This window comes from Prionailurus viverrinus, chromosome D2 (assembly GCF_022837055.1).
Source record: "Prionailurus viverrinus isolate Anna chromosome D2, UM_Priviv_1.0, whole genome shotgun sequence".
Taxonomy (NCBI): Eukaryota; Metazoa; Chordata; class Mammalia; order Carnivora; family Felidae; genus Prionailurus; species Prionailurus viverrinus.
The window spans coordinates 58,212,988-58,240,721 of NC_062571.1; the positions used below are offsets into that span (position 1 = coordinate 58,212,988).

General features: G+C 35.3%; 1 protein-coding gene across 2 annotated transcripts in view; it reads right to left on the minus strand.

Moving 5' to 3' along the window:
- Positions 1 to 27,734, minus strand: part of HPSE2 (heparanase 2 (inactive)) — a 740,027-nt gene that overhangs the window by 244,728 nt on the left and 467,565 nt on the right. For both annotated transcript variants that reach the window (XM_047826468.1, XM_047826467.1), the window contains one exon: positions 5,190 to 5,363. In XM_047826468.1, the coding sequence (XP_047682424.1) occupies positions 5,190 to 5,363 (174 nt within the window). The remainder of the gene's footprint in view (positions 1 to 5,189; positions 5,364 to 27,734) is intronic.

Consider the following 27,734-nt stretch of genomic DNA (forward strand, 5'->3'; position numbering starts at 1 on the left):
AAAATTAGGAATGAAAGAAGGGACACCACTAAGGACCTCACAGTAATTAAAAGGATAAGGGACTACTATGAACAACTTTATGCCATTAAATGACTTAGATAAAATAAAAAACTTCTGATAAAGATGCAAATTACTAAAACCAATTCAAAAAGAAATAGAAAATATGAATAGGTCTATAACAACAAAAGACACTGGATTAGTCATTATAAATATTTCCACAAAGAAAACTCAGATGGATTAATTGGTAAATTCTATCAAATATTTGAAGAAAAAATAATACCAATCCTTCACAAACTCTTCCAGAATATGGAGGAAGAGGGAACACTTCTCAGCTCATTTTATGAGGCCAGTATTCTCCTGATACCAAAATCAAACAAAGACATCACAAGAAAAGAAAATTACAGATGAATATCCCTCATAAATATAGACCAAGAAATCCCCAACAAAAGAGTTACAAAGTGAACCCAGCAATATATAAGAAGTATTATAATACCGTGGATAAATAGGATATACATCAGGAATGCAAGATTGATTTAATATCAAAAACCCAACTAAAGAAGGGGTGCCTGGGTGGCTCAGTCAGTTAAGCGTCTAACCAGCTCAGGTCATGATCTAGCAGTTTGTGGGTTCAAGCCCCATATCAGGCTCTGTGCTGACAGCTCAAAGCCTGGAGCCTGCTTTGGATTCTGTGTCTCCCTCTCTCCCTGCCTCTATCCCACTAGTGTGCACTCTCTCTCCCTCTCTCTCTCTCTCCCTCAAAAAAAAAAAAAATATATATATATATATGTATATATTAAAAAAAACTTAAAAAAACCCAACTAATGTAAAATATCATATTAATAAAGACCAAAAACACATTATCATCTCCATAGGTGCAAAAAAAAGAGGCATTTGACAAAATCCAACACTCATTCCTGATAAATATTATCAACAACTATGAGTAGAAAGGGAATTCTGCAATCTTATAAATAGTATGCTGAAATACTGAAAGCTTAATGGCAAAACATCATGCTTAATGCTGAAATATTTAACGTTTTACCCCTAAGACTGTGAACAAGCAGGAATGTGTACTCTTGCCACTTACATTCAACATTTGTATTAGAGGTTCTAGCCAGTGCAGTCAGCTAAGTAAAGAAATAAAAAGCATCGCAATTGTATAGAAAGAAGTAAAACTGTCTGTATTCTGAGACAACATATGCTGCACGTAGAAAATCCTAAATGACTCACACATGTGGGGGAAAAAATACAAGACCTAAGAAATAAATTCAGCAAAGCTGGAGGATAAAAGATCAATATATAAAATCAATCATATTTCTAAATACTAGCCATGTACAATACATAAATGAAATTAATAAAATAATTCCATTCACAATTGCATGGGAAAAAAATAAAATACCTAAGATTAAATCTAACAAAAAGAGTGCAAAACTTGAACACTAAGAACTACAAAACATTACTGTAATTAAAAATTGAATAAATGGGGAGATAATTTATGTTCATGGACAGGAAGACTCAGTATTGTTAAGATGGCAATTCTCCCCCAAATGATCTATAGATTCATTGTTATTTCTATTAAAATTCCAGCAGGCTTTATTGAGAAAATTAGAAAACTGATCCTAAAACTCGTGTGGAAATGCAAACACCTAGGATGGCCAAAACAATTTTTTTTTTAAGTTTTTTATTTATTTTTGAGACAGAGAGAGGCAGAGCATGAACGGGGGAGGGGCAGAGAGAGAGGGAGACACAGAATCGGAAACAGGCTCCAGGCTCTGAGCCATCAGCCCAGAGCCCGACGCGGGGCTCGAACTCACGGACCGCGAGATCGTGACCTGGCTGAAGTCGGACGCTTAACCGACTGCGCCACCCAGGCGCCCCACCAAAACAATTTTTAAAAAAGAACAAAGTTGGATGATTTATACTTCCCAATTTCAAAACTCATTACAACGCTATTGTAATCAAGACAATGTAGTCCTAGTATAGGGACAGACATACTTATCAGTGGAACAGAATTAGGAGTCCAGAAATCCATTTTTGGTTGATTTTTGGCAACAGTGTTATGAGAATTCAATAGGGAAAGGATAATCTTTTAAATAATGCTGGACAACTTGATAATTCACATGCAAAAAGATGAATTTAGACTCTAACTTCATGCTATACTCAAAAATTAATTTGTTATTTTAACTTGTAGCTCAAATGTAAGAGCAAAAACTTAAAACTTTTAGAAGAAAACAAACAAAAAAACACTTTGTGATTTTGAGTTAAGCAAAGAAATGATACCAAAAGTATAACCCATAAAATTAAAAATTGATAAATTGAACTTTATCAAAATTCAAAACTTCTACACTTCAAAGGATGCCATAAAGAAAATGCAAAGATAAGCTATAGACTGGGGAAAATATTTGCAAATCATATATTTGACAAAGAACTCATATCCAGAATATATTTAAAACTTTTACAACTCAATAATAAGGTAACTCAGTTAAAAGGGCAAAAGATTTGCGTAGACATTTCACCAAAGAAGATGTAAGAATAGCTGATAAGCACATAAAAAGCCATTCAATATCATTTGTCATTAGGGAAGTGCTAATTACGGCCATATTAAGATACTACTTCAAGGGGCGCCTGGGGGGCGCAGTCGGTTAAGCGTCCGACTTCAGCCAGGTCACGATCTCGCGGTCTGTGAGTTCGAGCCCCGCTTCAGGCTCTGGGCTGATGGCTCAGAGCCTGGAGCCTGTTTCCGATTCTGTGTCTCCCTCTCTCTCTGCCCCTCCCCCATTCATGCTCTGTCTCTCTCTGTCCCCAAAAATAAATAAACGTTTAAAAAAAAAAATAAAAAAAAGATACTACTTCAAACTCACTAGAAAGGTTATAATCAGAGACAGACATTAACAAGTGTTTCCAAAGATGTAGAAAACCTGGCACCCTTATACATTGTTAGAGAAGAAAAATAATTTGGCAGTTGTTAAAAAACAAAAATAAACAAATTTACCATATGATTAGTAACTCTATTCCCCTCCCAGGTATCTTCCTAAGATAAATTAAAACATATATCCACACAAAGGCTTGTATGTGAATGTTTATAGCAGCATTATTTATCAAAGCCCCAAAGTAGAAACAATCCAGATGTCCATCATCTGGTAAATGGAAAAGCAAAATGTGATATATAGTCACACACTGGAATACTATTCAGCAATAAAAAGGAATGAACTACTTTTACATGCTACAGCATGGATAAATTTGAAAAACATGCTATGTGCAAGAAGTCAGATGCAAAAGACTATTATATGATCCAGTTATATGAAATGTCCATAAATGACAAATCTATAGATGAGAAACAGATTAGAGTTTTCTGAGACTGGGCATGGTTACAGGAATTGATGGCAAATGGGCATGAGGGATCTTTTTGGAGTGATGGAAATTTCTAAAATTGGTTTCAGAGATGGTTGTAGGAGTATATACACTTGTTAATTGAATTGCAAATTGAAGAGGAAGGAAGGGGGAGAAGGAGAGTGAGAGTGGGGGAAGGAGAAAGGGTAGGAGGAGACAGGAGGGACTGAACAGAGGGGTGCATTAATTAATTGTTATAAAAACAATAGGGTCAAGTTGAGCATTTCAGTTTGAATTGCTATAGGACAAAAATATTGTGTGAGAGAAGATAATGATGAACTGTTTTCAAATCCTTTTTATTATCTATCTCCTCTACTAGAATGTAGGCAGGGATATTTATCTGGTATTTACTATTATATCTCTCAAAACTAGTATAGTGTAGTATAATATGCCTTTGGCACATACCAGGCAGTCAATAACTATTTGTTGAAGGAAAGTTGAAGGAAGTGAAGAAAGCCAAGAAGTTTTAATACCACTAAAGAAAAATAACCAGAGGGTAGTAGAAAGTACCTCCCTTTCTGTTAGAAGTCCCAAGTTCCTGACATAGATTTAGTACTTCCTGCTGTCTTTAGCAATTCTCTTTACCTTTTTCAACATATTTCCTCACCTGCATGATATGTCCTTTATTAGGCACTTCATTTAGGACTTTAAGGTCCAAATAGAAGAGTATTTGGATATGCTATGTAAACTAAATACTATCAACTATAAGATGACAATATTGCTGATAATTACAAATGTAAACTCCCTAAGGAAGTAACTCTAAGGCTTTTGTCACTAACCGGTGGCAGAAAATATGCATCATATGCCCTTTAAAATAAAAAAGACTAACAGTATTTTTCCCTTGTTTTTGGTAACAGCAATGTTGAGATATAATTTATACCTATACAATCATCACATTAATGTATATAACTCAATGGTTTTAAGTATGCTTACACAGCTGTGTAATCATCACAATAAATTTTAGAACATTTTTATCATCTCACTCCCCTAGCCCTTGGCAACCACTAATCTACTTTCTGTTTCTTTACATTTATCTATTTTGGGCATTTTATATAAATATGTGACTGGGTTTTTTCATTTAGCATAATCTTTTCAAGGTTCATCTATGTTGTAGTGGGTGTCAGTACTTCATTCCTTTTTAATGGCTAGATAATACTCCATCATATGGCTATACCAGATTTTATTTACCCATTCATCAGTTGATAGACATTTGGGTTGTTTCCACTTTTTGGCTATTATGAATAATGCTAGTATAAATACTTGTGTATAAGTTTTTCTGTGGGCTTATGTTTTCATTTCTCTTAAATATATACTCAGGAGTAGAACTGCTAGGTCATATAGCAACACCACGTTTAACTTTTTGAGGAATTGCCAGACTGTTTTCCAAAGTGGTTATACCATTTTACATCCCCACTAGCAGTATATGAGGGTTCCAATTTCTCCACATTCTTGCCAATAGTTGTTACTATAATCTTTTTTTAAAATTATTATTATTGGCATCCTAGTGGGTGTGAAGTACTCTATCATTGTGGTTTTGATTTGGTTTTCCCTGATGGCTAATGTGGTTGAGTATCTTTTCATGTGTTTTTCAGACTTTTATATTTTTTCTTTGGAGAGATGTCTATTCAGATCCTTTGGCCAATAGTATTCTTTTACCAGATTCTTGTGTTGCCCTTAATATGAAGTGAAACATCCCAAGTGTTTTCTGGGCCAGTATGCTAGAGATGGTCTAACTGAGGCTATGTCCTGGGCCAACTTATTTTTTATCTTGTCAATTCAGAGGAAATGACATCTTTACTTACCATTACCCAGTTCCCAAGATATGTTGTACTTTTTGCTGGCACTGTACTTCAACAGACTCAGGGCACTAGAACTGTTCCAGGAGTTATTTGGATTACGACGCAGTGCATTTAGAGCAAATATCAGGTGGAGTCCAGAACAATCAGCAAAGTTATAAAGTTTGTCTAGAGACCTGGCTGGGAAGAAGCAGAATAAGGCTTGTAACTTTAAAATCAACATTCCAACAAAAGGAAATTATTAGCTACTACAAAAGGCTTTCTATGAGCTTCCTGCTAAGTAATTCCTGCTAGGAATTATGCAGAGAGGCTTCAGAAGGATTATATTACCTTTTGGTTCAGAGTACATTTTGAAGTGATTTAGAAAGCAGCACACACAATTCTAGACACAGGTTGCAAATTAGCAACCAAGTCTAGTCCACAGTATGTTATTGTTAACAACAACAAAAAATAGAATTGCTAACATTTAAAAATGGGATGGTATTACAAAGTAGCTAGATTTCTAGCTTCTCTTGAAAAATCAGAGGATCTGACACTGCTGGGTCTGTATTCCTTTATGAAATGATAGGAATGGTGTTGGGAGGCAAGGCCAGGAAAGATGACTGGCTGGTAAGTCTGGGAAAATTGCTCAGCCTAGCAGCACTTCAAAAAAATCCACTCAATTCCATATTTCTAATATTTCTGAGAATGGAAACACCATTAGGGTAAATATATTCATTGTTGGTTTGATCCCTGATACCATCAGTTCTACTCACATGTCCCATACCCACCCCATTCCTTCATATCTATTGCCACTATTTTGGTTCTTGCTCTCAGTTTCACTTGTATGAATTATCACAACAATATCTGTATTTACCTATCTACTTCCAGATTCATCCTTCTTCCAATTTCTTTCATCAGTTTCACTCACCCTTCAAACCTTAGTGGATTTTTTTTAGGGGCTCCTGGGTAGCTCAGTCAGTTAAACACCCAACTCTTGATTTTGTCCGGGTCATGATCTCATGGTTCATGGGATCAAGCCCTGCACTGAGCTCTGTGCTGACAGTGTGGAGTCTGCTTGGGATCCTCTCTCTCTCTGCCCTTCCCATGCTCTCTATCTCAAAATAAATAAACTTAAAAACAAACCAGAAACCTTAGTTGATTTTTAAGACTTTCTTCTTCTTTACTTCAAGGACTCTATGACTCAACCATAATTTTCTCCCCGCTTCAAGCCTCTCTACTGTTATCAATGAATTCTTTGTTGGTGTCAGCCAGTTCTGTTTATCACAGAATCCCCTGCTGCATTAGGCTTTGCTCTAATTATTCTCATTTAGCATACCTTTTTTCCTCTTCCTAACATACCCAGATCCTACTTGTCCTTTTAGACAGTGTTTTGCAAGGTATGGATGATATGACTTTAAGTGATAAACAGATTGAAAAAAAATTAGGTTAATAATTATGTACAAGGATTCGCCTTACTCTATCTAGTATTCACTATCCCAGTCCCTAGAGCAGAGTTTCTCAAATGGGGTTCTGTGGAACACTAGAGGGTTCTACAAAAGATGATGCAGAGTGACCAAAGTGCCCCATTAGCAATTGTTATAAGACCTTAAGTCTTGTAAAGCAGAACCATGATCATTTGGTTGAGTCCATTATCAGTTTTTTAAGTGGGGAAGGGGGAGCGGGTTGTCATTTTTATTTTCTTACATATATGGGAAAGTAGTTTTTAAGAAGCACCAAGAACAAGGACAGAAACTGTCTCATTTTAGTTAAAAATAAAATCCATGGGAATTTATCTCACATTTAACCCAGAGTCTAGTAGTTTGCAACAACAAAAAGCATAGGTTCACATTAAAGAAATAATTATTTCTTTAATATACTTAATTTAATAAACAATTATTTCTTAATAATAAATTAAATTATTTCTTTTTAGCTCCAAAACAGCAGTTAAAATTAAAATGCATTTATAAGCCTATTAAAGTGATCATGAGGGGCGCCTGGGTGGCTTAGTCAGTTAAGCGTCCAACTTCAGCTCAGGTCATGGTCTCCCACTTCGTGAGTTCAAGCCCCATATCAGGCTCTATGCTGACAGCTTAGAGCCTGGAGCCTGCTTCAGATTCTGTGTCTCCCTCTCTGTTCTTCCCCTGCTTATGCTCTGTCACTCTCAAAAATAAACACTTAAAAAAATTTTTAAGTGATCATGAAACCAACAGATGTGTTTACTAATTTTACAATTATCTTATGTGACCGTAACTATGCCACTCATTAAGAAAATGGCTTCTTTCAAAGTCTTCTATAAAATTGTGTCTTAGGCTATAATGTTATTCATATTGCTTTGACATATAGTTTTATTAACTTTACTATTCAACATTGCTAATTTATTTTCATATTAAGAACATTAATTAAATTCATAAACTTTATTTAAGTAAGCCTAACAAGTCTACCTTTAGTAAAATTTTATCCCATTTTGGCTTAATCCAGTTATTTAACAAAAACATATTACGTTTGCCTTATAAATTTGCAAATTCATGACAAGGAAAGAAAGGGATAGGATAATTTCAGGAAAGAAAGTTAACTATTTGTTTTTCCTTTTTCTCTTCAAGAAAGGTTTTCTAAAAAGTAATTTTTAGTACAAATGTATCCTTATACTTACCATGTACCACATACCATATTGAATAGCATACTCAATAGTAGGATAGAAATTTGTGGTAAGACTTCCAGCCTTACTTGTCTAAGGTAAAAAAAAAATCAAGTAGAAATTTTAAAAAAGAAAAACTGAAGTATCTTCTATCTATACCACTGACCTACATTGGAGTTGGTATCCTTTTTGGGGAAGGGAAACCTACAAAAGAATAGGCTAAGAAGTTGGCTAAACAGATTCTCAGGAAAATACCGCTATCTATTTAAATGAGCATTGGCAATTATTATTGGATAATAATTTCTACAACTAAATGATCTCACTGACATACAATGAGATTTAGATATTTTTATCCAAAGGAACCCTAAAACTTGAGAATTTATTCAAGTGTTCCTCTGGTATAAAAAGTTTGAGAAAGCACTTCTAGAATTAACGAATGCATACAAAAACAAGTCATCTGAACACCAAAATATTCACTGTTGAACTGATAATTGACTTAAACATTCTTCCCACTTGGCAAAATCCTATCTAATCAAATCAGTGTTTTTAATTTCTCCAATATAATGCAAAGCCATTATAAATCTAGTGGAGAACCAAGTTTCAAGTCTGAGAGAAGAGGCAGGATTTCATGAAATCATACTGGTCAAATCACATGCAAATCCATCAACAAATAAGGTTTCAGAAGAATTAGGTCAGTGAACTGAACAAGAGAAAATTCACAAGGATAACACAATAGACTGCTCAAAAATAATTTGAATATTAAAAGATGGAGAGGTCTATTTTGGAGTCTTTTTAATATTTATTCTCATGTCAGAAAAAAATTATTTTCTCACAAAAATACTCAATATTTAATTAAATAATGTTCTGTTCATTGAAACTGTTCATAGTTACAATAACAGCTTACAATTTATTACATTTATTTTCATAATTTTTACTGTCATTTATAAATCAAACTTTTGCATCAAAATTGAATGTGAATGACTAATATTCTTTTTAGGTAACTTGATTTCCTTTAAGCGGCCTTTTTCTGGAATTAATTACCTTTACATAATGAGGATTTCCTATGTTGTTTTCACGTATATTAGAAAAACAAATATATATCAAACACAAAAGCACATCCAACCTATGATTTCATTGATCTGATGGTTTAAGACAAGGCAAAGGTATTTACCCAAAAGAAGATGTGAATATAGAAAAAGTGTGGAGAAATAAAAATATAGATGGTTTGTTAATATGGCAAAAATTGAGAATTAGAGTGCCAGAAGTTTGGGAAATATTTCCTTAAGGATAAGTTTGAGTCCCACCTCCTCATGAAGCCATTCCTGAACACATCAATTTCCCTATACTGACCTTGACCTTCTCTAAACAGGTGCTACACAATTTGTTAGCATCTGAGTACCTTGTGACATCTATGGCATTATCTTACCTTAGGCTTTACCGCTTGATTTAGTCACTTTTCCAGAGTGAATGGCTTATTTTCCCAGATAACCTGTTAAATTCCTTAAGTATAGTTCTGTATCTCATTGTATCCTTCATAGCATCTATCTGAGAGCAATTTTCTGCCTTAAAATCATGCTGAAGTATTCTTACAAGCCAAATCTGTCTGTTGCATGTAAGTGCATATACATGGTCTAGTAAGAAACTGAAAGGACCAGGGGCACATATTTGGCTCAGTTAAGCATCTGACTCTTGATATTGGCTCAGGCCATGATCTTATGGTTTGTGAGTTCGAGGCCCACGTCTAGCTCTGCCCCAACACTGTGGAGCCTGCTTGGGATTCTCTCTCTCTCTCTCTCTCTCTCTCTCTCTCTCTCTGCACCACTCCCCCAGTCATGTTCATTCTCTCTCAAAAATTAATTAATTAATTAATTTTTTAAAAGTAAAAAGAAATTGAAAGGACCCAAAGAAAGATCTAATAATTATTATTGCTAGCTCAGGATATGTACTCTAGAGTTTATTAGAAGATTACATATATTTTAAAAAAGAATATTACATATATTTGAATACAGAGCATTTAGTAGATGCTCAGCCAATGTAATCTTCCTTGGAATATCTGGTGTCAGGTTCCATCCAAGCAGATGCTTAAGTATGACTTTCTACTCTCTCCACCAGAGGGTGCCAATGCCTCTATGCCTTCTAGCCAGGCTCCCTGGCATCTCATATAAATAGAATTCTAAGCAGCCTTGTCTGGCAGGCAACTGAAAATAAGGAGCTGGGGCTTGGGTTGAAAAGGAGAATAGGCTTGGGAGTCATCTATATGGTGCTGATAGTTGATGCTGTGAAAGTTCTTGAGGCTTCTAAAGAACAAAAAGGCTGAGGATGAAACCTTAAGAAATGTCTGCATATAAAGATCAGGAAAAAGGGCAGAGAAGTAGAACACAGAAATGTCATCTTAAGGAACCCCAAAGAAGATATTTTCAAGGAGATGTTAGTTAGTGACAGTACATAATGACGAGAAATTAAGAAGAAAACAAACTCAGACAAAAAGTCATTACAGTTAAACAGTGAGGTTAGAAACTAGATTTAGGTTGGGGTGTAAACTTAAAGAATGAGTGGTAAAGAACAAGGAACAATCCTGGTACATTCAACTTATTTGTTGAGGTTCTGTGGCAATAATAGAGAGGAAGAAAACCAAAAAAGTTACTAGAGAAGCACCAAAGTTAAATGTAGGGAAAAAAACCCAAGATTCAAGATCTCATTTTATCAAAAAGCCATTTCTTCAATAAGGCTAATCACGGCTTTATATTATAAACAGATAAGATCAATGAATTCATACTAAGATATGAATGATGGTCCTTTTCCTTAGTTTCCTCAGGACTTGGTATTTTAAAAACCAAGTAGACAGAAGACAATCCAACAGACAAAAAAAATAAGATTTTCATTAATCTAAGCAGCTGGAGGCTGAAGTTTCTAGTAGGATTTACTCATCTGTTCAATAAATATTGACTGAGCACCTACTTTATGCACCTACTTGAAGGTTATAGTAATGAACCAAACAGAAAACATGGGTCTGAGCCCCATGGAGTTTATGTTTAGTGTGGTTGCCATGGGGTTCAATGGGGTAGGTAAAGCAGGGTAGGGGATTGTAGAACCAATGGAGGTGGTGTGTGTGTGTGTGTGTGTGTGTGTGTGTGTGTGTCTGTGTGTGTATATATATATATAAGATATATATATATAATATATAAATAGTAAATATAAAATACATAAATATATATATATATATATATATATAATATATTTTTTGGAGGTGGTATATTTTAAATAAGCCTCACTGATAAGGGAACATTTAAGCAAAGGCCATATGGAAGTAAGAGAGTAAGTCAAGTGAACATACAGGCAAAAGGTCCAAGACAGGTATGAGACTGATGAATGTGAAGAACAGCAAAGAGCCCAGTGTGGTTTCCCCAGAAAGAATGGCAGTAGAAGGCCAGATTATGCAGGGTCTTAAAGGCCACTGTAAATAAAGACTTTGTCTTTTACCCTGAATGACAAGAAAACAATGATGGGTTGTGTTTTTTGGGTTTTTTGGTGTTTTGGTTTGGTTTGGTTTGGTTTTTTTGAAGAGAGAGAGAGAGCTGGGGAGGGGCAGAGGGAGAAAGAATCTTAAGCAGGCTCCACCCCAGCGCAGAGCCTTACAAGGGGCTCTATCTCACCATCCTGAGATCACGACCTGAGCTGAACTCAAATGTCAGAGGCTTAACTGACTGAGACACCCAGGTGCCCCTGATGGTTTTGAATATGATCCAAATCACATTTTAAAAGCACCAAAATAGCTGTTGAGCTAAAAAGAGACTGGGGGGAGGAGAGGGCAAAGGTGAAAGTGAAGAAAGTAGTTAGAAATCTATAATAATAATTCAGGCAAGGGATAACACTGGCTTGGATCAGGGTGGTAGCAGTAGAGTGGTTAAAGTGGCTGGGTTCCTGGGATATTTTCAAGGTAGAGCTGATAACATTTGCTGAAGGGTTAGATGTAAGGTATGAGGAAAAAAAGGAGTTAAGGAAAACTCCAAACTTTTTGACCTGAGAAACAGATAGATAAACTTGACATTGAAGAAGAAAGTGTGGGAGATGGGGAGAAGGAAGGAGGGGTAGGAAAAAGTTAATCAATCAACTCCTATTATAGCAAGAGCCAACTATGCCATCGTTGTTCAACTCTGCCCGCACCCTTTTAAGGCATAGTGGACCATTTTCCAAAGAGAAAGTATCATGTCTTCCCTTTTAGCATCCATTTAAATGTCTGATATATGATAAGCCTTAATAAATATCTAACTCATACAGGTGTTATTTAGGCCCATTCAATGCCACTTATGATCTGCCTTGTACCATAAATACTCAATCTCAGTTATCATTATTCACTGTAGCAAGTTCCCTCTAGATTATGTCTATTGCTCCATGCTGTTTAAATGCACTCACATAATATACCAATTGCTTTAAGAGTTGAATTTGGAGTGAATAATATGGGGGAGGTATAGGAGACTATCCACCAGAAGCTGGAAGAACAGAGGAATTTCTAATGGAAGCCAGAAAGAAATATGAGAGTAAAAAGCAGAGTGAGGTGAACTCTTAACCAACTCTCTTGTAATTCAGAGAGAAACCATCAGTTAATGGGGAAATATTTGAGTAGTGAGTACAACCAATAAAAAGGGGAACATTTTAATTGTAGCTATTAAGAGAGAACAGTTTGAAAATTGCCTGGAAGAAAAACAGAGCCATTTCACAAAGAATGAAGACATCTTTAAGCTATGAGCTAATTTTAATATGAATAGAAATATCTCCAGTTTAGTCAGGGCAATGAAACCTTAACTAGGTTATAAAGAAATCAGCCTATATATCTATAATTTGACTAAAGCTGTTGAAGAAGAATGAGATTTGGGAAATATCTGTGAATAAAAATTACAACACTCTCAAAAGACTGTGATAGAGACTAATTATTGCATTAATCAACCAAACTAAATTTAAAAGTAAAACTAAAGGCCACCGAATATAATGGGATCTCTGGATCCCATCAGAAGTCCATCTAAAGTATGACAGGAAAAGAATAAAAGAGACACTGACATTAGTAAAGAGGCCAGGATTGTTTTTAAGAAATATGCCCTTAAGTAAATGATTTTAAAAGATGCAAATAATATCCCTAGAGGACAATTTAGAAATATCTATCAAAATTTAAATGTGCGTTCATTTAGACCAAGCCATCCCACTGCTAGGCATTATAAACATATATAATAATTTCCCAAAGGTATACAGAGATTATCACTGCATTTTCTTTTTAATAGCCAGTAACTGAAAACAATCCAAATGTCTATGAAATGGGGACTGTTCAATAACTTATAAAGAATCTATTGTACAGAAAGAGATTCCAAAGAAGGAAAAGGAGCAGGCTAGACTAAACCATGTGTTGAATTGGACTATAGGTATCAGTATAACTTACAGTTTTTAGTATATGTATATATGGATAGATACAGATATATAAATGTGTATATGGGTGACACACACACACACACACACACACACACACACACACACTTCTCCTGTCCTCTGAGCAAGCCTGGAAGCAATAACATTCCGGTATCAATGAGCACACTTAGCACCCAGATCTTGGTTTCTAAATACCATTCTCTCATAAAAGAAACCAGTGTTCCTTAAAGAAATGGCTAATACCAGAGCTAGATCAGAGAAGATATAAGATAAGCCTAGGGGGGTGCCTGGGTGGCTCAGTTGGCTACGGCTCTGGTCATAATCTCACAGTTCTTGAGTTCAAGCCCCACATCAGGCTCTCTGCTGTCAGTGTGGAGCCTCCTTCAGATCCTCTATTTCCTTTTCTCTCTCTCTCTCTCTCTCTCTCTCTCTCTCTCTGCCCCTCCCTCACTCATGCTCGCTCCCTTTCTCTCTCTCTCAAAAATAAACATTAAAAAAGATAAGCCTACAGTATTTTGTGGTACCAGAAATTAAAGGAGTGCTCAAAAAGTGATGGAGGCATGTAAAAAGGTCATAAGAGCCAATATGAATGAGTCCCCAGTGGCCAAAGTTGAGAAAATTTAAACAACAAAATGAATAATGATAGCACTGGATTATAACCTTCAGAATAAAAACAAGACCCCAAAGTCATATTGTATAAATAAATGACTAAACAAATAAAAGGGAGAGAAGGAACAGCTCTTCCTTACAGAATACCACTTAATAAATGTAAAAGAATGGACATAGAAAACTGCCATTAGGCAACACCTCAGTAGTAACTATTGCAATCAAGGACTATTGATGGATGCTAAAATTAGTATGTTAGAGTATGAGGACAAAAAAGACTTGGATTGTCTCAAAGTATCTTCCCTAACATAAAAGATGAAAATAGTAACTTTACAGAGGAGAAGCATGACAGACACCATCTTACCCTTGTGATCAAAATTAACCTTAGCAGATATATAGACACAAAGTACACTGATACGAAGTCCTGGGAAGGGTAGAGTATCACTTTAGTGATATTTTGATAAAAAATGTAAAACCTGAGATTAATCATTAGAAAACATCAGACAAACTCAATTTAAGGGACACTCTGTAAAATACATGGCGTGGACTCTTCAAAAGTGAAAAAAAAAAGACTAAGGAACAATCATCCCAAATTGAAAGACAGGATAGCTAAATGCAATGTAGTGTCCTAAATGGAATTCTAGAACAGAAAAAAGTATAATAGTGGGAAAATTGGCCAAATTTGAAAAAGATCTATAGATTAATTAATAGTACTATATCAATGTTAATTTCCTTATTTCTATAATTATACTATAGTTATGTCAAATGTTAACGTTAGGGGAAGCTGGATGAAGAGCATATTAAAATTCCATGAACATATGAATTGTGATTTCATAAAATTTGATGAACTTTTTCATAAGGCTAAAAATAATTCAATATATGTTAAAAAAGAACAAAGCAGATCTGTATACATTCACATGAAAAACATCAAAATGTATTTTTGTTTTAAAAAGTTAAAAAGATGGGGTGCCTGGGTGGCTCAGTCAGTTAAGCACCTGACTCTGGCCCAGGTCATGATCTCATGGTTTGTGAGTTTGAGCCCTGTGTCAGGCTCTGTGTTGACGGCACAGAGCCTGGAGTCTGCTTCAGATTCTGTGTCTCCCTCTCTCTGCCCCCTGCCTGTTCTCTCTCACACACAAGTAAATAAACGTTAAAATTTTTAAACAAAAGTGAGAAAGGAAAAAAAGCAATGACCAGAATGGTATAATATGATCTCTTCTAAGTAATATACTCACGTACATATATACACAAATACACAACCCTATATGTATATACAATTAGGTATATAAATAACCATTTTGTTGTAAGGAAACAAAACTTAAAAACTTGTAACTTGGGAGGAAAGGAAGTGAAGGTAAGAGGGGGAGTGAGACTTTTATTTTTCAGTTTTCAACAAGTCTGCATTTCTATACAAACAAGGATTATCTAGGCAAGAAATTATGGCCCTTTTCTCAATTTCTTTTCTATACCTCTATTAAAATAAAGGAATAAAAGAAAATTTGAAAGTATTTAATCTGTACTATTTACCATATAACTTAAGGATCTGCTTTTGTGAAAAAAATTAAGTCTTCAGTGGCATTGCTTAAATTTTCTAAATAAGTTATATTCTTTTGCATATAATCCCCAGTATTCTATGAGTCTGGTTCACATGCTTTCTGGAATGAAAAGATTTCTCACTCACTGCTAGCAAACAATACAACCTAGCATTTTGTTGTTGTGAAACAAAGAACATGTAGATTATTTTTATCTAGGTTTATGAGAGTTTAGCTAAGAATCACATCACTTTTCTATGAAGGACCACATAGTAAATATTTTACATTTGTGAGCCACATATCATCTCTGTCACATATTCTTTTTTTTTTTCTAAATAGCAATTTAAAAATATAAAAGTCATTCTTAGCTCATACTGGGTTCTGAACCTGAGGGGCATGCACAATTTACTGCAGAATTCCAGACAGCATTCCACCTCTACACTGGATAAATAACATATGTTCATACGTATATTTAATGGTATTTCTTGAATAGCTATAGATACTTTTAGGATTAGCACAAAACAAATTATTTTAAAAAGCATTACTGAATTCATATAAACTTCCTGTCCCTATTAATTTTCTTCATCAGTGGACACCAAAATTGTAACTGGTCTTATGTGGAGTGTTCATTAAATGTCTTAATATTAAAAAGGACTTCTCACACAAAGACTCAGAAAGTGTAACTTCCACCTACTCCCTTAAGGGAATTACTTAAGGTTGCAATTCATTCAAACAAGAGAAGAAGCCATGAGATCCAGAAGGAGTAGATCAAATTCAGGGAGTAATAATGAAAAGTCTACGAATGAGACTTATACAGAATACCTAGAGGGGAACGACTTTACAGTGAATGAAAAGAATAGAAAAAAATGTGTAAATGTGATAAAGATATATTTTGTAAGGGAAAAAAAGCAATTTAAAAACTGAGAACAAAAAAATCTGAATAAGAAATTTAAGTTCAAATATGAAATAATCTAAAATGTGATATGGTCTTAAGCAGTTAAAGGAGTATAAAGGAAAAAAAAGATTATTTGACCTTGATGATAGGGAAATTCTTTGAGTGGCCCAGGAGTTGTGACATTAGAGTATAAAATAGAAAATGCCAATCTACCATAGGTTTTGTCCCAGCAAAAAAAGACTTTTATGTCAAAATTATGTAGCTCCTCTTTATTGCTTTTCAATATTTGGATACTTTCTATAGCAAAATGTAGAGAATCAGTAAGGATTGCAGAACAAAATGGGAATAACACCAATGATAAAGTAAAAGTAAATATATTACTGAAAATGGAAGATTCCTTTAAGGGGAAGTAAATGAAAGAGTTGCAGTATTAATATCTTTATCTTACATAACAGGGTATCAAGAAACACAAAAGTTGACAGAACAAAAAGTAGAAGTTAAAATATGTCATTTAAAGTTACAGAACTGGACAGCAACATGCAGAAGAATAAAACTGGACCACTTTCTTAAACCATAAAGATAAATTCAAAATGGATGAAAGACCCAAATGTGAGACAGGAAAACATCAAAAATCCTAGAGGAGAAAAAAGGCAACAACCTCTTTGATCTCAGCCACAGCAACTTCTTACTTGACATGTCTCTGAAAGCAAGGGAAATAAAAGCAAAAATGAACGTTGGGACCTCATCAAGATAAAAAGTTTCTGCACAGCAAAGGAAACAATCAACAAAACTAAAAGGCAACCAATGGAATGGGAGAAGATATTTGCAAATGATGTATCAGATAAAGGGTTAGTATCCAAAATCTATAAAGAATTTACCAAACTCAACACCTGAAAAACAAATAATCCAGTGAAGAAATGGGAAGAAGACATGAATAGACAATTTTCAAAAGAAGACATCTGGATGGCTAAGAGACACATGAAAAGATGCTCAACATCGCTCATCATCAGGGTAATACAAATCAAAATCACATTGAGATACCACCTCACACCAGTCAGAGTGGCAACATTAACAACTCAGGAAACAGATGTTGGTGAGGATGCAGAGAAAGGGGAACCCTCTTGCACTGTTGGTGGGAATGCAAACTAGTGCAGCCACTGTGGAAAACAGTGTGGGTGTTCCCCAAAAAATTAAAAATAGAATTACCCTATGACCCAGCAATAGCACTACTAGGAATTTATCCAAAGAATACAGGAGTGCTGATTTGTAGAGGCACATGTTCCCTGATGTTTACAGCAGCACTAACAACAATTGCCAAATTATGGAACGAGCCCAAATGTCCATCAACTGATGAGTGGATAAAGAAGATGTCATATATAGATGTGTGTATACATATATACAAAAAGTTGTGTGTGTATGTATGTGTGTATATACACATACATGTACACATACACACACACACAATGGAATACTACTCAGCGATGGAAAAGAACAAAATCTTTCCATTTGCAACAATGTGGATGGAACTTAAGGGTATTATGCTAAGTGAAATAAGTCAGCCAGAGAAAAACAGATATTATATGTTTTCACTCACATGTGAAATTTGAGAAACTTAACATAAGACCATACGGGAAGGGAAGGAAAAAAAAGTTATAAACAGAGAAGGAGGCAAACCATAAGAGACTCTTAAGTACAGAGAACAAACTAATAGTTGATGGAGGTGGGGGCTGGGGGGGCAGGGGAAAATGGATGATGGGCATTGAGGAGGGCACTTGCTGGGATAAGCACTGGGTGTTGTAATATAAGTCATGAATCATGGGAATTTACTCCTAAAACCAAAACTACACTTTATGTAAGCTAATTTGACAATAAACTTTTAAAAATAAATAAACAAATGAATAAATAAAGTTACAATGATAATAAATATTCTAAAATATTTATATATTTAAATATATTTATTAATATTTTAGTGGTTTATATAATTGATTAATATGAATAAAATATATATTCTTTATCAAATATATTTTTATCACAAAGCTATCAAATGCTGGGAAGAAAAGAGGAGGGAAGAGAACATTGTTAAGTTAGCCAAATCCTCATGTTTCTCAGCAGAGTCAATGGAGCCAAAGTTATTAAATAAATAAAAGGAGGTATGAGCATTTTATTTGATCACAAAGTGATAAATATGGAAAGATTGGAAAACAGTAGAAAATTCCATAATATCATAAGCTAATTCTTTGAAAGACTAATAAAATAGTAAAATCTCTATCAAGTTTGATGAGAAAGAGAGAAAGAAAAAGTGGAGAAAAGACATAGAACAACAATTTTAGCAAAGAAAAAGGAAATATAACTGTTGTTGAAGTATTTTCACATGATAGTAATATATGTAAATAGCATTATGTGACTGCAGTTGAGATGGATAATCTTACACGTTAGCAATAACCAATTTGAAAATACAAAAGAAAAAAATTACCATTCATGATAACATATTATGGATATATTAGAATATATAAATATAAATACAGTAAAACCTTGATGTGCAAGCATAATTCATTCCAGAAACATGCTTGTAATACAAAGCAGTTGTATATCAAAGCAAATTTCCCTATAAGAAATAATGCAAACTCAGATGATTTGTTACACAACCCAAAAATATTCACATAAAACTGATTACAATACTGTAATATAATACAAAATAATAAAGAAAATACAAAATATAAATAAAAATAAACAAATTAGCCTTCACTTTTACCTTTGAAAACCTTCACGACTGCTGTGAGGGAGATAAGAGAGAAGAGGGCTATTGTATGGGACAACTTTCACTATCACTAACAGAATCACTGTTGTATATTGGCTCAATGGAATTTTTTTCTTTTAGTGTAACTTTAACAAGAAACCTATCCAATGACATTTGCTTTTGTCTCCTTTTGATAATTTCACGGAAATGTGACATTGCATTGTCATTAAACAGATTCATCGCTAGCACTGCTACAGTCTTATTTGGGTGGTGCTTTTTTACAAAATTTTGCACTGTTTTCCACATGTTATACATGTCCTTAATCTCATATGAAGTGAGGAATTCCTCCACCCTTTTCTCCTCCTTCTCTGCAGACAAGATGCAGACATAGACTTCTTATAAAATCTTGCAATTTCTACTCTCACACCCCATTCAAACTTCTCGATGATTTCCTTCTTAACTTCCACCATAATTATCTCCTTACCACCTTTCTTTGCACCTTTTTCTGCATGGGGACCATTGTATATGCTCACACAGATGTTGACTAAAGTACAGTATTAATAAACTCTTGTCATATACTGTATTTAACTGGTAACTGGTAATAGGGCAGCAGAGGAAAGGGTCTGTATCTGCAGGCAGCCTGGCCTAGAATGAAGCAAAGCATTCCTAAGCTTATTCTTGTATAGAAAAGCAAAGAACTGTTCATAGGTGCTTTGAAGTGACAAAAAATACACTACTGCCAATTGTGGCTACCTTCCAATGTTCTGAAAATCACTGATTTCTGCCAAACAAAGTGGTCTGACTATCTCAGCATGGGAGATGATCACCCACAATCCCACAGTGAGAGAAAGAAAGAGAAGCACTGGCTCATTTATAATCATGTGATACTTGGCATCATGTACTACTCATATCTTAAGACATCATTCATCTATCAAGTTAAAATTTATTAGAAATGTTTGTTCATCTTGCAGAATTCTCGCAGAACAACTTACAATCCAAGGTTTTACTGTATCTATGAAATAACAAGGCATATGTCCAACAAAAATGTGTATTACCCTTATGGAGAAAATTACAAACCTTGTTGGTAAAAGAAGGTTTGAATAAATAGAAATTATGCCTTATTTGGAGGTAAGAAGTCTTGGTATTTTTTAAAATGCCAATTCTCCCTATATTAATATATGAGTATAATGTAATTACAATAAAGTTCCACCAGAGATTATCACATAATTTGACAAAGTAATCTTAAAGTTAATATTTAAGAGTAAAGAGCAAAGAATTTCATAGAATGGGGAGCCCGGTGATGTTAGTTAATCATTGCATCCATTTTATTCTCTGCTGACATTTGCCAATTCTGGACTAAGTTGAAGAATAAAAGTTCTAACATATGAGTAATTGAGTCTTATATGAGTGGAAAAAGAGAATAAGGGGCAATAAATATTTGAAGAAATAATAGCCATGAATTTTCCAAACTTGACAAAAGAAATCAATTCAAAGATTTAAGAAGCTCAGGAAACTGTGAATAGGAAAAATGCAAAGGATATCTAGAAATATCATGGCCACAATGCTAAAATTCAAAGCCAAGAGAACAACTTAAAAGCAATCACAGTGAAGGAAAGGCATATTACTTTCATGATATCAACAATGAGACTGACAGCTCACTTTTCAATCAAAACTATGTAAGTCAACTGACAATGAACAGCACCTTTAAAGTTTACAAAGTGCAAACTTTCAATATGGAATCATTTACCCAGAAGAAAATACCCTCAAAAAATGAAAATAAGACTTCTAAGCTTCCATCCATGTCAATCAAGATGCCAACTACAGCATATTTCTCACACTGATTATAACTACAATCTCTGAGTAGAATACAAAGACAACCACCTAAGTACTCTGAAAAGTAAACATGAGCAAAAAGCCTGTAAACTGAACTCAAAATCTGGACAATGATCTGTAATGAGGGCAAGTTGCATGGTCTTATTTTCCTTCTTTATCTTCAAGCTTTGACTGAGAAAAGTCCCAAGTGGCAGAACTGTGCCATGGGTGTTGAAAGCAAAAATTATCAGAAACAAAACATTACCTCTAGCCATGAAACCAGGAAAAGAGGTTCCTGCATGCAAGACAATTTGTAGAGAAATACCCACTTCCTTTAACCTTTTCCTTATTTCCCTTTTCTCTCCAAGTCCCACCAGTAGGCTGACTAGTTGGAAAATGTTATGGTTGTGATGGTGATGACACAGGCACCTAAAACCCTGAGAAAAGATTCATCTGTCTGAATAGAAATATTGTAAAAATGGGCTCCCACTGCCCAAATAATGTGGAGGAATTCCCTGGTATTTTTTCACCTTCTTCTTTCTCACCAATTTGCCTGCAAGGTGGCCCCAGTCTCACAGAACTGCATGAAAACACAGGGGAATTAACCAGAAAATTAATAAAAGAAAGATGTCTGGAAAATTCTCCTAAATACTTGGAAATTATACCACACTATAAAAAACTTTTAGGGAAATTAATGAATACACTGAACAGAGTAAAAATGGAACTAGAATATATCAAAATTTGTGGGATACAACCAAAACAGTGCTTAAAGAGAAAACTGTGAGCTTTAATTGCTTCATGTAAAGTGAAGAAAGGTTTTACATCATTAATATGAGCTACAAAAAGAAAAGCAAATAGAATCCAAATCGAATAGGAAGAGAAAGATAATAATGAATAGAAATGAATAAATTGAAAAAACTAGATAAAATCAAATAAAAAACTAGTTCTTTGAAAAAATCAATAAAATTGACAAAACTCTCAAAAACTGACCAATAACACTATGGAGAAAGACACAAATTACCAATTTCAAGAATTAAAGACAAGAATTAATATAAACCATATAAACATTAAAAGGAAAATAAGATATTATGAACAACTTGTAAATTCAAGCATTTACATAAAATGGAACCATGCTTTGAAATACAGAAACTACCAAAATTCACTCAGTGAAAGTATATTATAGGAATAGTCATACATCTATCATTACATTCTAAAGAAACTGAATTCATAGTTTAAGACTTTCCAATAAAGAACACAGGCTCAGATGGTTTCACTGGTGAAACCAATTCTACATCAGTGAACACTTAAGGAAAAAATACCAGCTCAACACAATGTCTACCAGAAAACAGAAGAGAACAGTTTTCAACTAATTTTAATAGACCAGCATCACCCTGATGCCAAAAAACCAAAGAAATTACAAGAAATAAAAAATACGTACTAATATCTCTTATGAAAACATTTTTAAAATCCCCAAGAAAATATTAACAAATTAAATTCCAAATGTAAATATATATAAAAAATAACATGATCAAATGGAGTTTATCCCAGTAATGGAAGCCTGATTTAATATTCAAAATTCAATCAGTGTAATTCACAAAATCAACAGGCTAAAGAAGAAAAATTACATTCATTTCAGTAGATGAAGATAAAGCATTTAACAAATTCAACCTCCGTTTATGATTAAAAACTCTTAGAAAACTATGAATAGAAGAGTTCTTCCTTGATACAGGGCATCTACAAAAAAATTTCCAACTCTTAGAGTAAGTTGGAGCTTTTCATTATTCAGCTTTTCACTGCTTAGTATATTATTAGCTGTGGGCCTTGTTAGGCAAGAAAAAAAAGCCATCTAAATTAGAAAGGAAGAAGTAAAATTTTCTGTGTTTACAAATGGTATGACCTTAAACATAGAAATCCTAAGTAAGGGCTCTACAAAAAAAAAAATTTATAACTAATAACCAAATTCAGTAAAGTCTCAGAATACAAAATCAACATACAAAATTCATTTGCATCTCTATACAATAACAACAATCTGTCCAAAAAAATAAAGAAAACAATTCCATTTAGACTAGGATTAAAAGCAATAAAATACTTAGGAATAAATTTAACCAGGTGAAAGACTTGTGCACTGAAAACTACAAAACAATGATGAAATAAATGTCAAAAGATACAAATAAATGGAAGGACATTCTATGTTCTTGAACCAGAAGGATTAATATTGTTAAAATATCCATACTTCACCAAATGTTCTATAGATACAATGCAATCTCCACTCCAATCCCAATGGAACTTTTTACAGAAATACAAAAACAATCCTAAAATTAATTTGAAACCACAAAAGACTTCAAATAGCCAAAGCAATTTTGAGAAAGAACAAAGCTGGAGGTACCACATTCCCTATTTCAAAACATATTACAAAGCGACAGTAATCAAAACACTATGATACTGGCATAAAAGCAGACATAGAGACCAATAGAACAGAAAAGACTGCCCAGAAATAGGACCATAAACATATATTCAACTGATCTTCAACAAGTGTGCCAAGAATATGCAGTGGGGAAAAGATAGTCCATTCAATAAATTATATTGGGGAAAGTTGGATATCCATATGCAAAAGATTAAAACTGGACAGGGCAAAGATGGCAGCATAGGAGGACGCAGGGCTCACCTCGTCCTGCTGATCGCTTAGACTCCACCCACATCAGCCTAAATAACCCAGAAAACTGAGGGGAGACTAGCAGAATGGACTCTCCGGAGCCAAGCACAGACAAGAGGTCCATGGAAGAGGGTAGGAAGGGCAGAGAGGCGGTGCATGCTACACAGACTGGTGGGAGGGAGCCCGGCGGTGGAGGGGCACCCTGCCTGGCAAGGCAGATCCCCTGAAGTCTGGCTTGCAAAAGTGGAGGGGCCAGACTCCATGAGTTCTGACAGCCAGCAGGACTTAACATCTGGAATGTTATAAGTCAACAGCTCTGCTCAGAGAGCAGGAGGGTGAGAGGACACTGGGAGGGAGAGGTGTTGAGCCCCGGAAGACAGAGCTCAGCTCAGCAGGGAACAAAGGCGCTGGCAAGTGCCATCTCCCTCTCCCATCCACCAGCCAAAATCCCAAAGGGAACCAGTTCCTGTCACCGAACTTGCTTGCACCAGGCAAATGCCCAATGCTGTGTTTCTGTGGATCCATGCCTCCGAGGGGCCTGCCTCCCTCCCAGAGCTGCAGGGCCCCTCCTGCAGGGGATCACCACTGGCAAAGCTAGCTAAGCCTACCCCTCCCACCCCTGTGCACCTTATGGATCCACCCTGTCTAATACACCCTTGGCCAGATGCCATCGAAGCAGCACCACAAGCCTGGCAGTGTTCAAGCAGCCCAGACAGGGGCCACACTACTCCACAGTGAGTCCTGCCCCTGGAAGAGGGGAAGATAAGGTACATACCAGTCTGACTGTGGTGTGGCCCCAGTGGTGGGCTGGGGGCAGACATCTGGTCTGACTGCGGCCCCTCCCACCAACACAAGTTTCTCCAGACACCACAGGGGAAGTGCCCTGCAGGTTGGAGCTACCACAGGGACTAATTAAAATGATGAAATGGAAGAATTCTTCTCAAAAGAAACTCCAGGAAGTAGTGACAGCTAACGAATGATCAAAACCAATTTAAGCAATATAAGGGAACAAGAATTTAGAATAATAGTCATAAGATTAATTGCTGGGCTTGAAAAAAACATAGAGGACAGCAGAGAATCCATTGCTACAGAGATCAAGGGACTAAAAAATAGTCATGAGGAATTTAAAAATGCTATAAATGAGGTACAAAATAAAATGGAGGTGGCCATAGCATGGATTGAAGAGGCAGAGGAGAGAATAGGTGAATTAGAAGATAAAATTATGGAAAAAGAGGAAGCTGAGAAAAAGAGAGATAAAAAAATCCAGGAGCATGAGGGGAGAATTAGAGAACTAAGTGATATAATCAAATGGAACAATATCCGTATCATAAGAATTCCAGAAGAAGAAGAAGAGAGAGAAAGGGGCTGAAGGTGTACTTGAACAAATCATAGCTGAGAACTTCCCTGATCTGGGGAAGGAAACAGGCATTAAAATCCAAGAGGTACAGAGAACTCCCTTCAGATGTAACTTGAACTGATCTTCTGCATGTTATATAGTGAAACTGGCAAAATACAAGGATAAAGAGAGAATTCTGAAAGCAGCTAGGGATAAACAGGCCCTAACATACAAAGGAAGACACATAAGGGTAGTAGCAGACCTATCTATTGAAACTTGGCAGGCCAGAAAGGAATGGAAGGAAATCTTCAATGTATGAACAGAAAAAATATGCAGCTAAGAATCCTTTTTCCAGCAAGTCTGTCATTCAGAATAGAAGGAGAGATAAAGGTTTTCCCAAACAAACAAAAACTGAAAGAATTCACACCACTAAACCAGCCCTACAAGATATCCTAAGGAAGACTCTGTGGGTGAAATGTTGCAAGGACCACAAAGTACCAGAGACATCACTACAAGCATGAAACCTACAGATATCACAATGACTCTAAACCCTTATCTTTCAATAATAACACTGAATGTAAATGGACTAAATGCTCCAACCAAAAGACAGAGGGTATCAGAATGGATAAAAAACCAAGACCCATCTATTTTCTGTCTACAAGAGACTCATTTTAGACCTGAGGACACCTTCAGATTGAAAGTGAGGGGATGGAGAGCTATCTATCATGCTACTGGAAGTCAAAAGAAAGCTGGAGTAGCCATACTTATATCAGATAAACTAGACTTTAAATTAAAGCCTGTAACAAGAGATAAAGAAGGGCATTATATAATAATTACAGGTTCTATTCATCAGGAAGAGCTAACAATTATAAATGTCTATGCACTGAATATGGGATCCCCAAATATATAAAACAATCACAGACATAAACAACCTTATTGATAAGAATGTGGTAATTGCAGGGGACTTTAATACTCCACTTACAACAATGGATAGATCATCCAGACACAGAATCAATAAAGAAACAAAGGCCCTGAATAATACATTTGACCAGATGGACTTGGCAGATATATTTAGAACTCTGCATCCCAAAGCAACAGAATATACCTTCTTCTCAAGTGCACATGGAACATTCTGTAAGACAGATCACATGCTGGGTCACAAAAAAGCCCTTAATAAGTATAAAAGAACTGAGATCATACCATGCACACTTTCAAACCACACTGTAATGAAACTTGAGATCAACCACAGGAAAAAGTCTGGAAAACCTCCAAAAGCATGGAGGTTAAAGAACACCTACTAAAGAATGAATGGATCAACCAGGCAATTAGAGAAGAAATTTAAAAATATATGTAGACAAATGAAATGAAAATACAACAATCCAAACGCTTTGGGATGCAGCAAAGGCAGTCCTCAGAGGAAAATACATTGCAATCCAGGCCTATCTCAAGAAACAAGAAAAATCCCAAATACAAAATCTAACATCATACCTAAAGGAAATAGAAGCAGAACAGCAAAGACACCCCAAACCCAGCAGAAGAAGAGAAATAATAAAGATCAGAGCAAAAATAAACAATATAGAATCTAAAAACATAGTAGAGCAGATCAATGAAACCAAGAGTTGGTTTTTGAAAAAATAAACAAAATTGATAAACCTCTAGCCAGGCTTCTCAAAAAAAGAAAAGGGAGATGACCCAAATAGATAAAATCATGAGTTAAAATGGAATTATTACAACCAATCCCTCAGAAATACAAGCAATTATCAGGGAATACTATGAAAAATTATATGCCAACAAACTGGACAACCTGGAAGAATTAGAAAAATTCCTAAGCACCCACACACTCCAAAACTGAAACAGGAAGAAATAGAAAATTTGAACAGACCCATAACTAGTGAAGAAATTTAATCAGTTATCAAAAATCTAGCAACAAATAAGAGCCCAGGACCAGATGGCATCCCTGGGGAATTCTACCAGGCATTTAAAGCAGAGATAATACCTATCCTTCTCAAGCTGTTCCAAAAAATAGAAAGGGAAGGAAAACTTCCAGACTCATTCTGTGAAGCCAGCATTATTTTGATTCCCAAACCAGACAGAGACCCAGCAAAAAAGGAGAACTACAGGCCAATGTCCCTGATGAATATGGATGCAAAATTCTCAACAGGATACTAGCAAATCAAATTCAACAGCATACAAAAAGAATTATTCACCATGATCAAGCGGGATTCATTCCTGGGCTGCAGGGCTGGTTCAATATTCGCAAATCAATCAATATGATACATCACATGAATAAAAGAAAAGATAACAGCCATATGATCCTGTCAATCAATGCAGAAAAAGAATTTGACAAAATTCAGCATTCTTTCTTAATAAAACCCCCCGAGAAAGCCAGGATAGAAGGAACATACTTAAAGATCATAAACGCCATTTATGAAAAGCCCACAGCTAATATCATTCTCAATGGGGAAAAACTGAGAGTTTCCCCCTGAGATCAGGGATGTCCACTCTCACCACTGTTGTTTAACATAGTGTTGGAAGTTCTAGCATCAGCAATCAGACAACAAAAGGTAATCAAAGGCATCAAAATTGGCAAAGATGAAGTCAAGCTTTTACTTTTTTCAGATGACATGATACTATACATGGAAAACCCGACAGACTCCACCAAAAGTCTGCTAGAACTCACACATGAATTCAGCAAAGTTGCAGGATACAAAATCAATGCACAGAAATCAGTTGCATTCTTATAAACAAATAATGAAGCAACAGAAAGACAAATAAAGAAACTGATCCCATTCACAATTGCACCAAGAGCATAACATACCTAGGAATAAATCTAACCAAAGATGTACAAGATCTGTATGCTGAAAACTATAGAAAGCTTATGAAGGAAATTGAAGATGATACAAAGAAATGGAAAAACATTCCATGCTCATGGATTGGAAGAACAAATA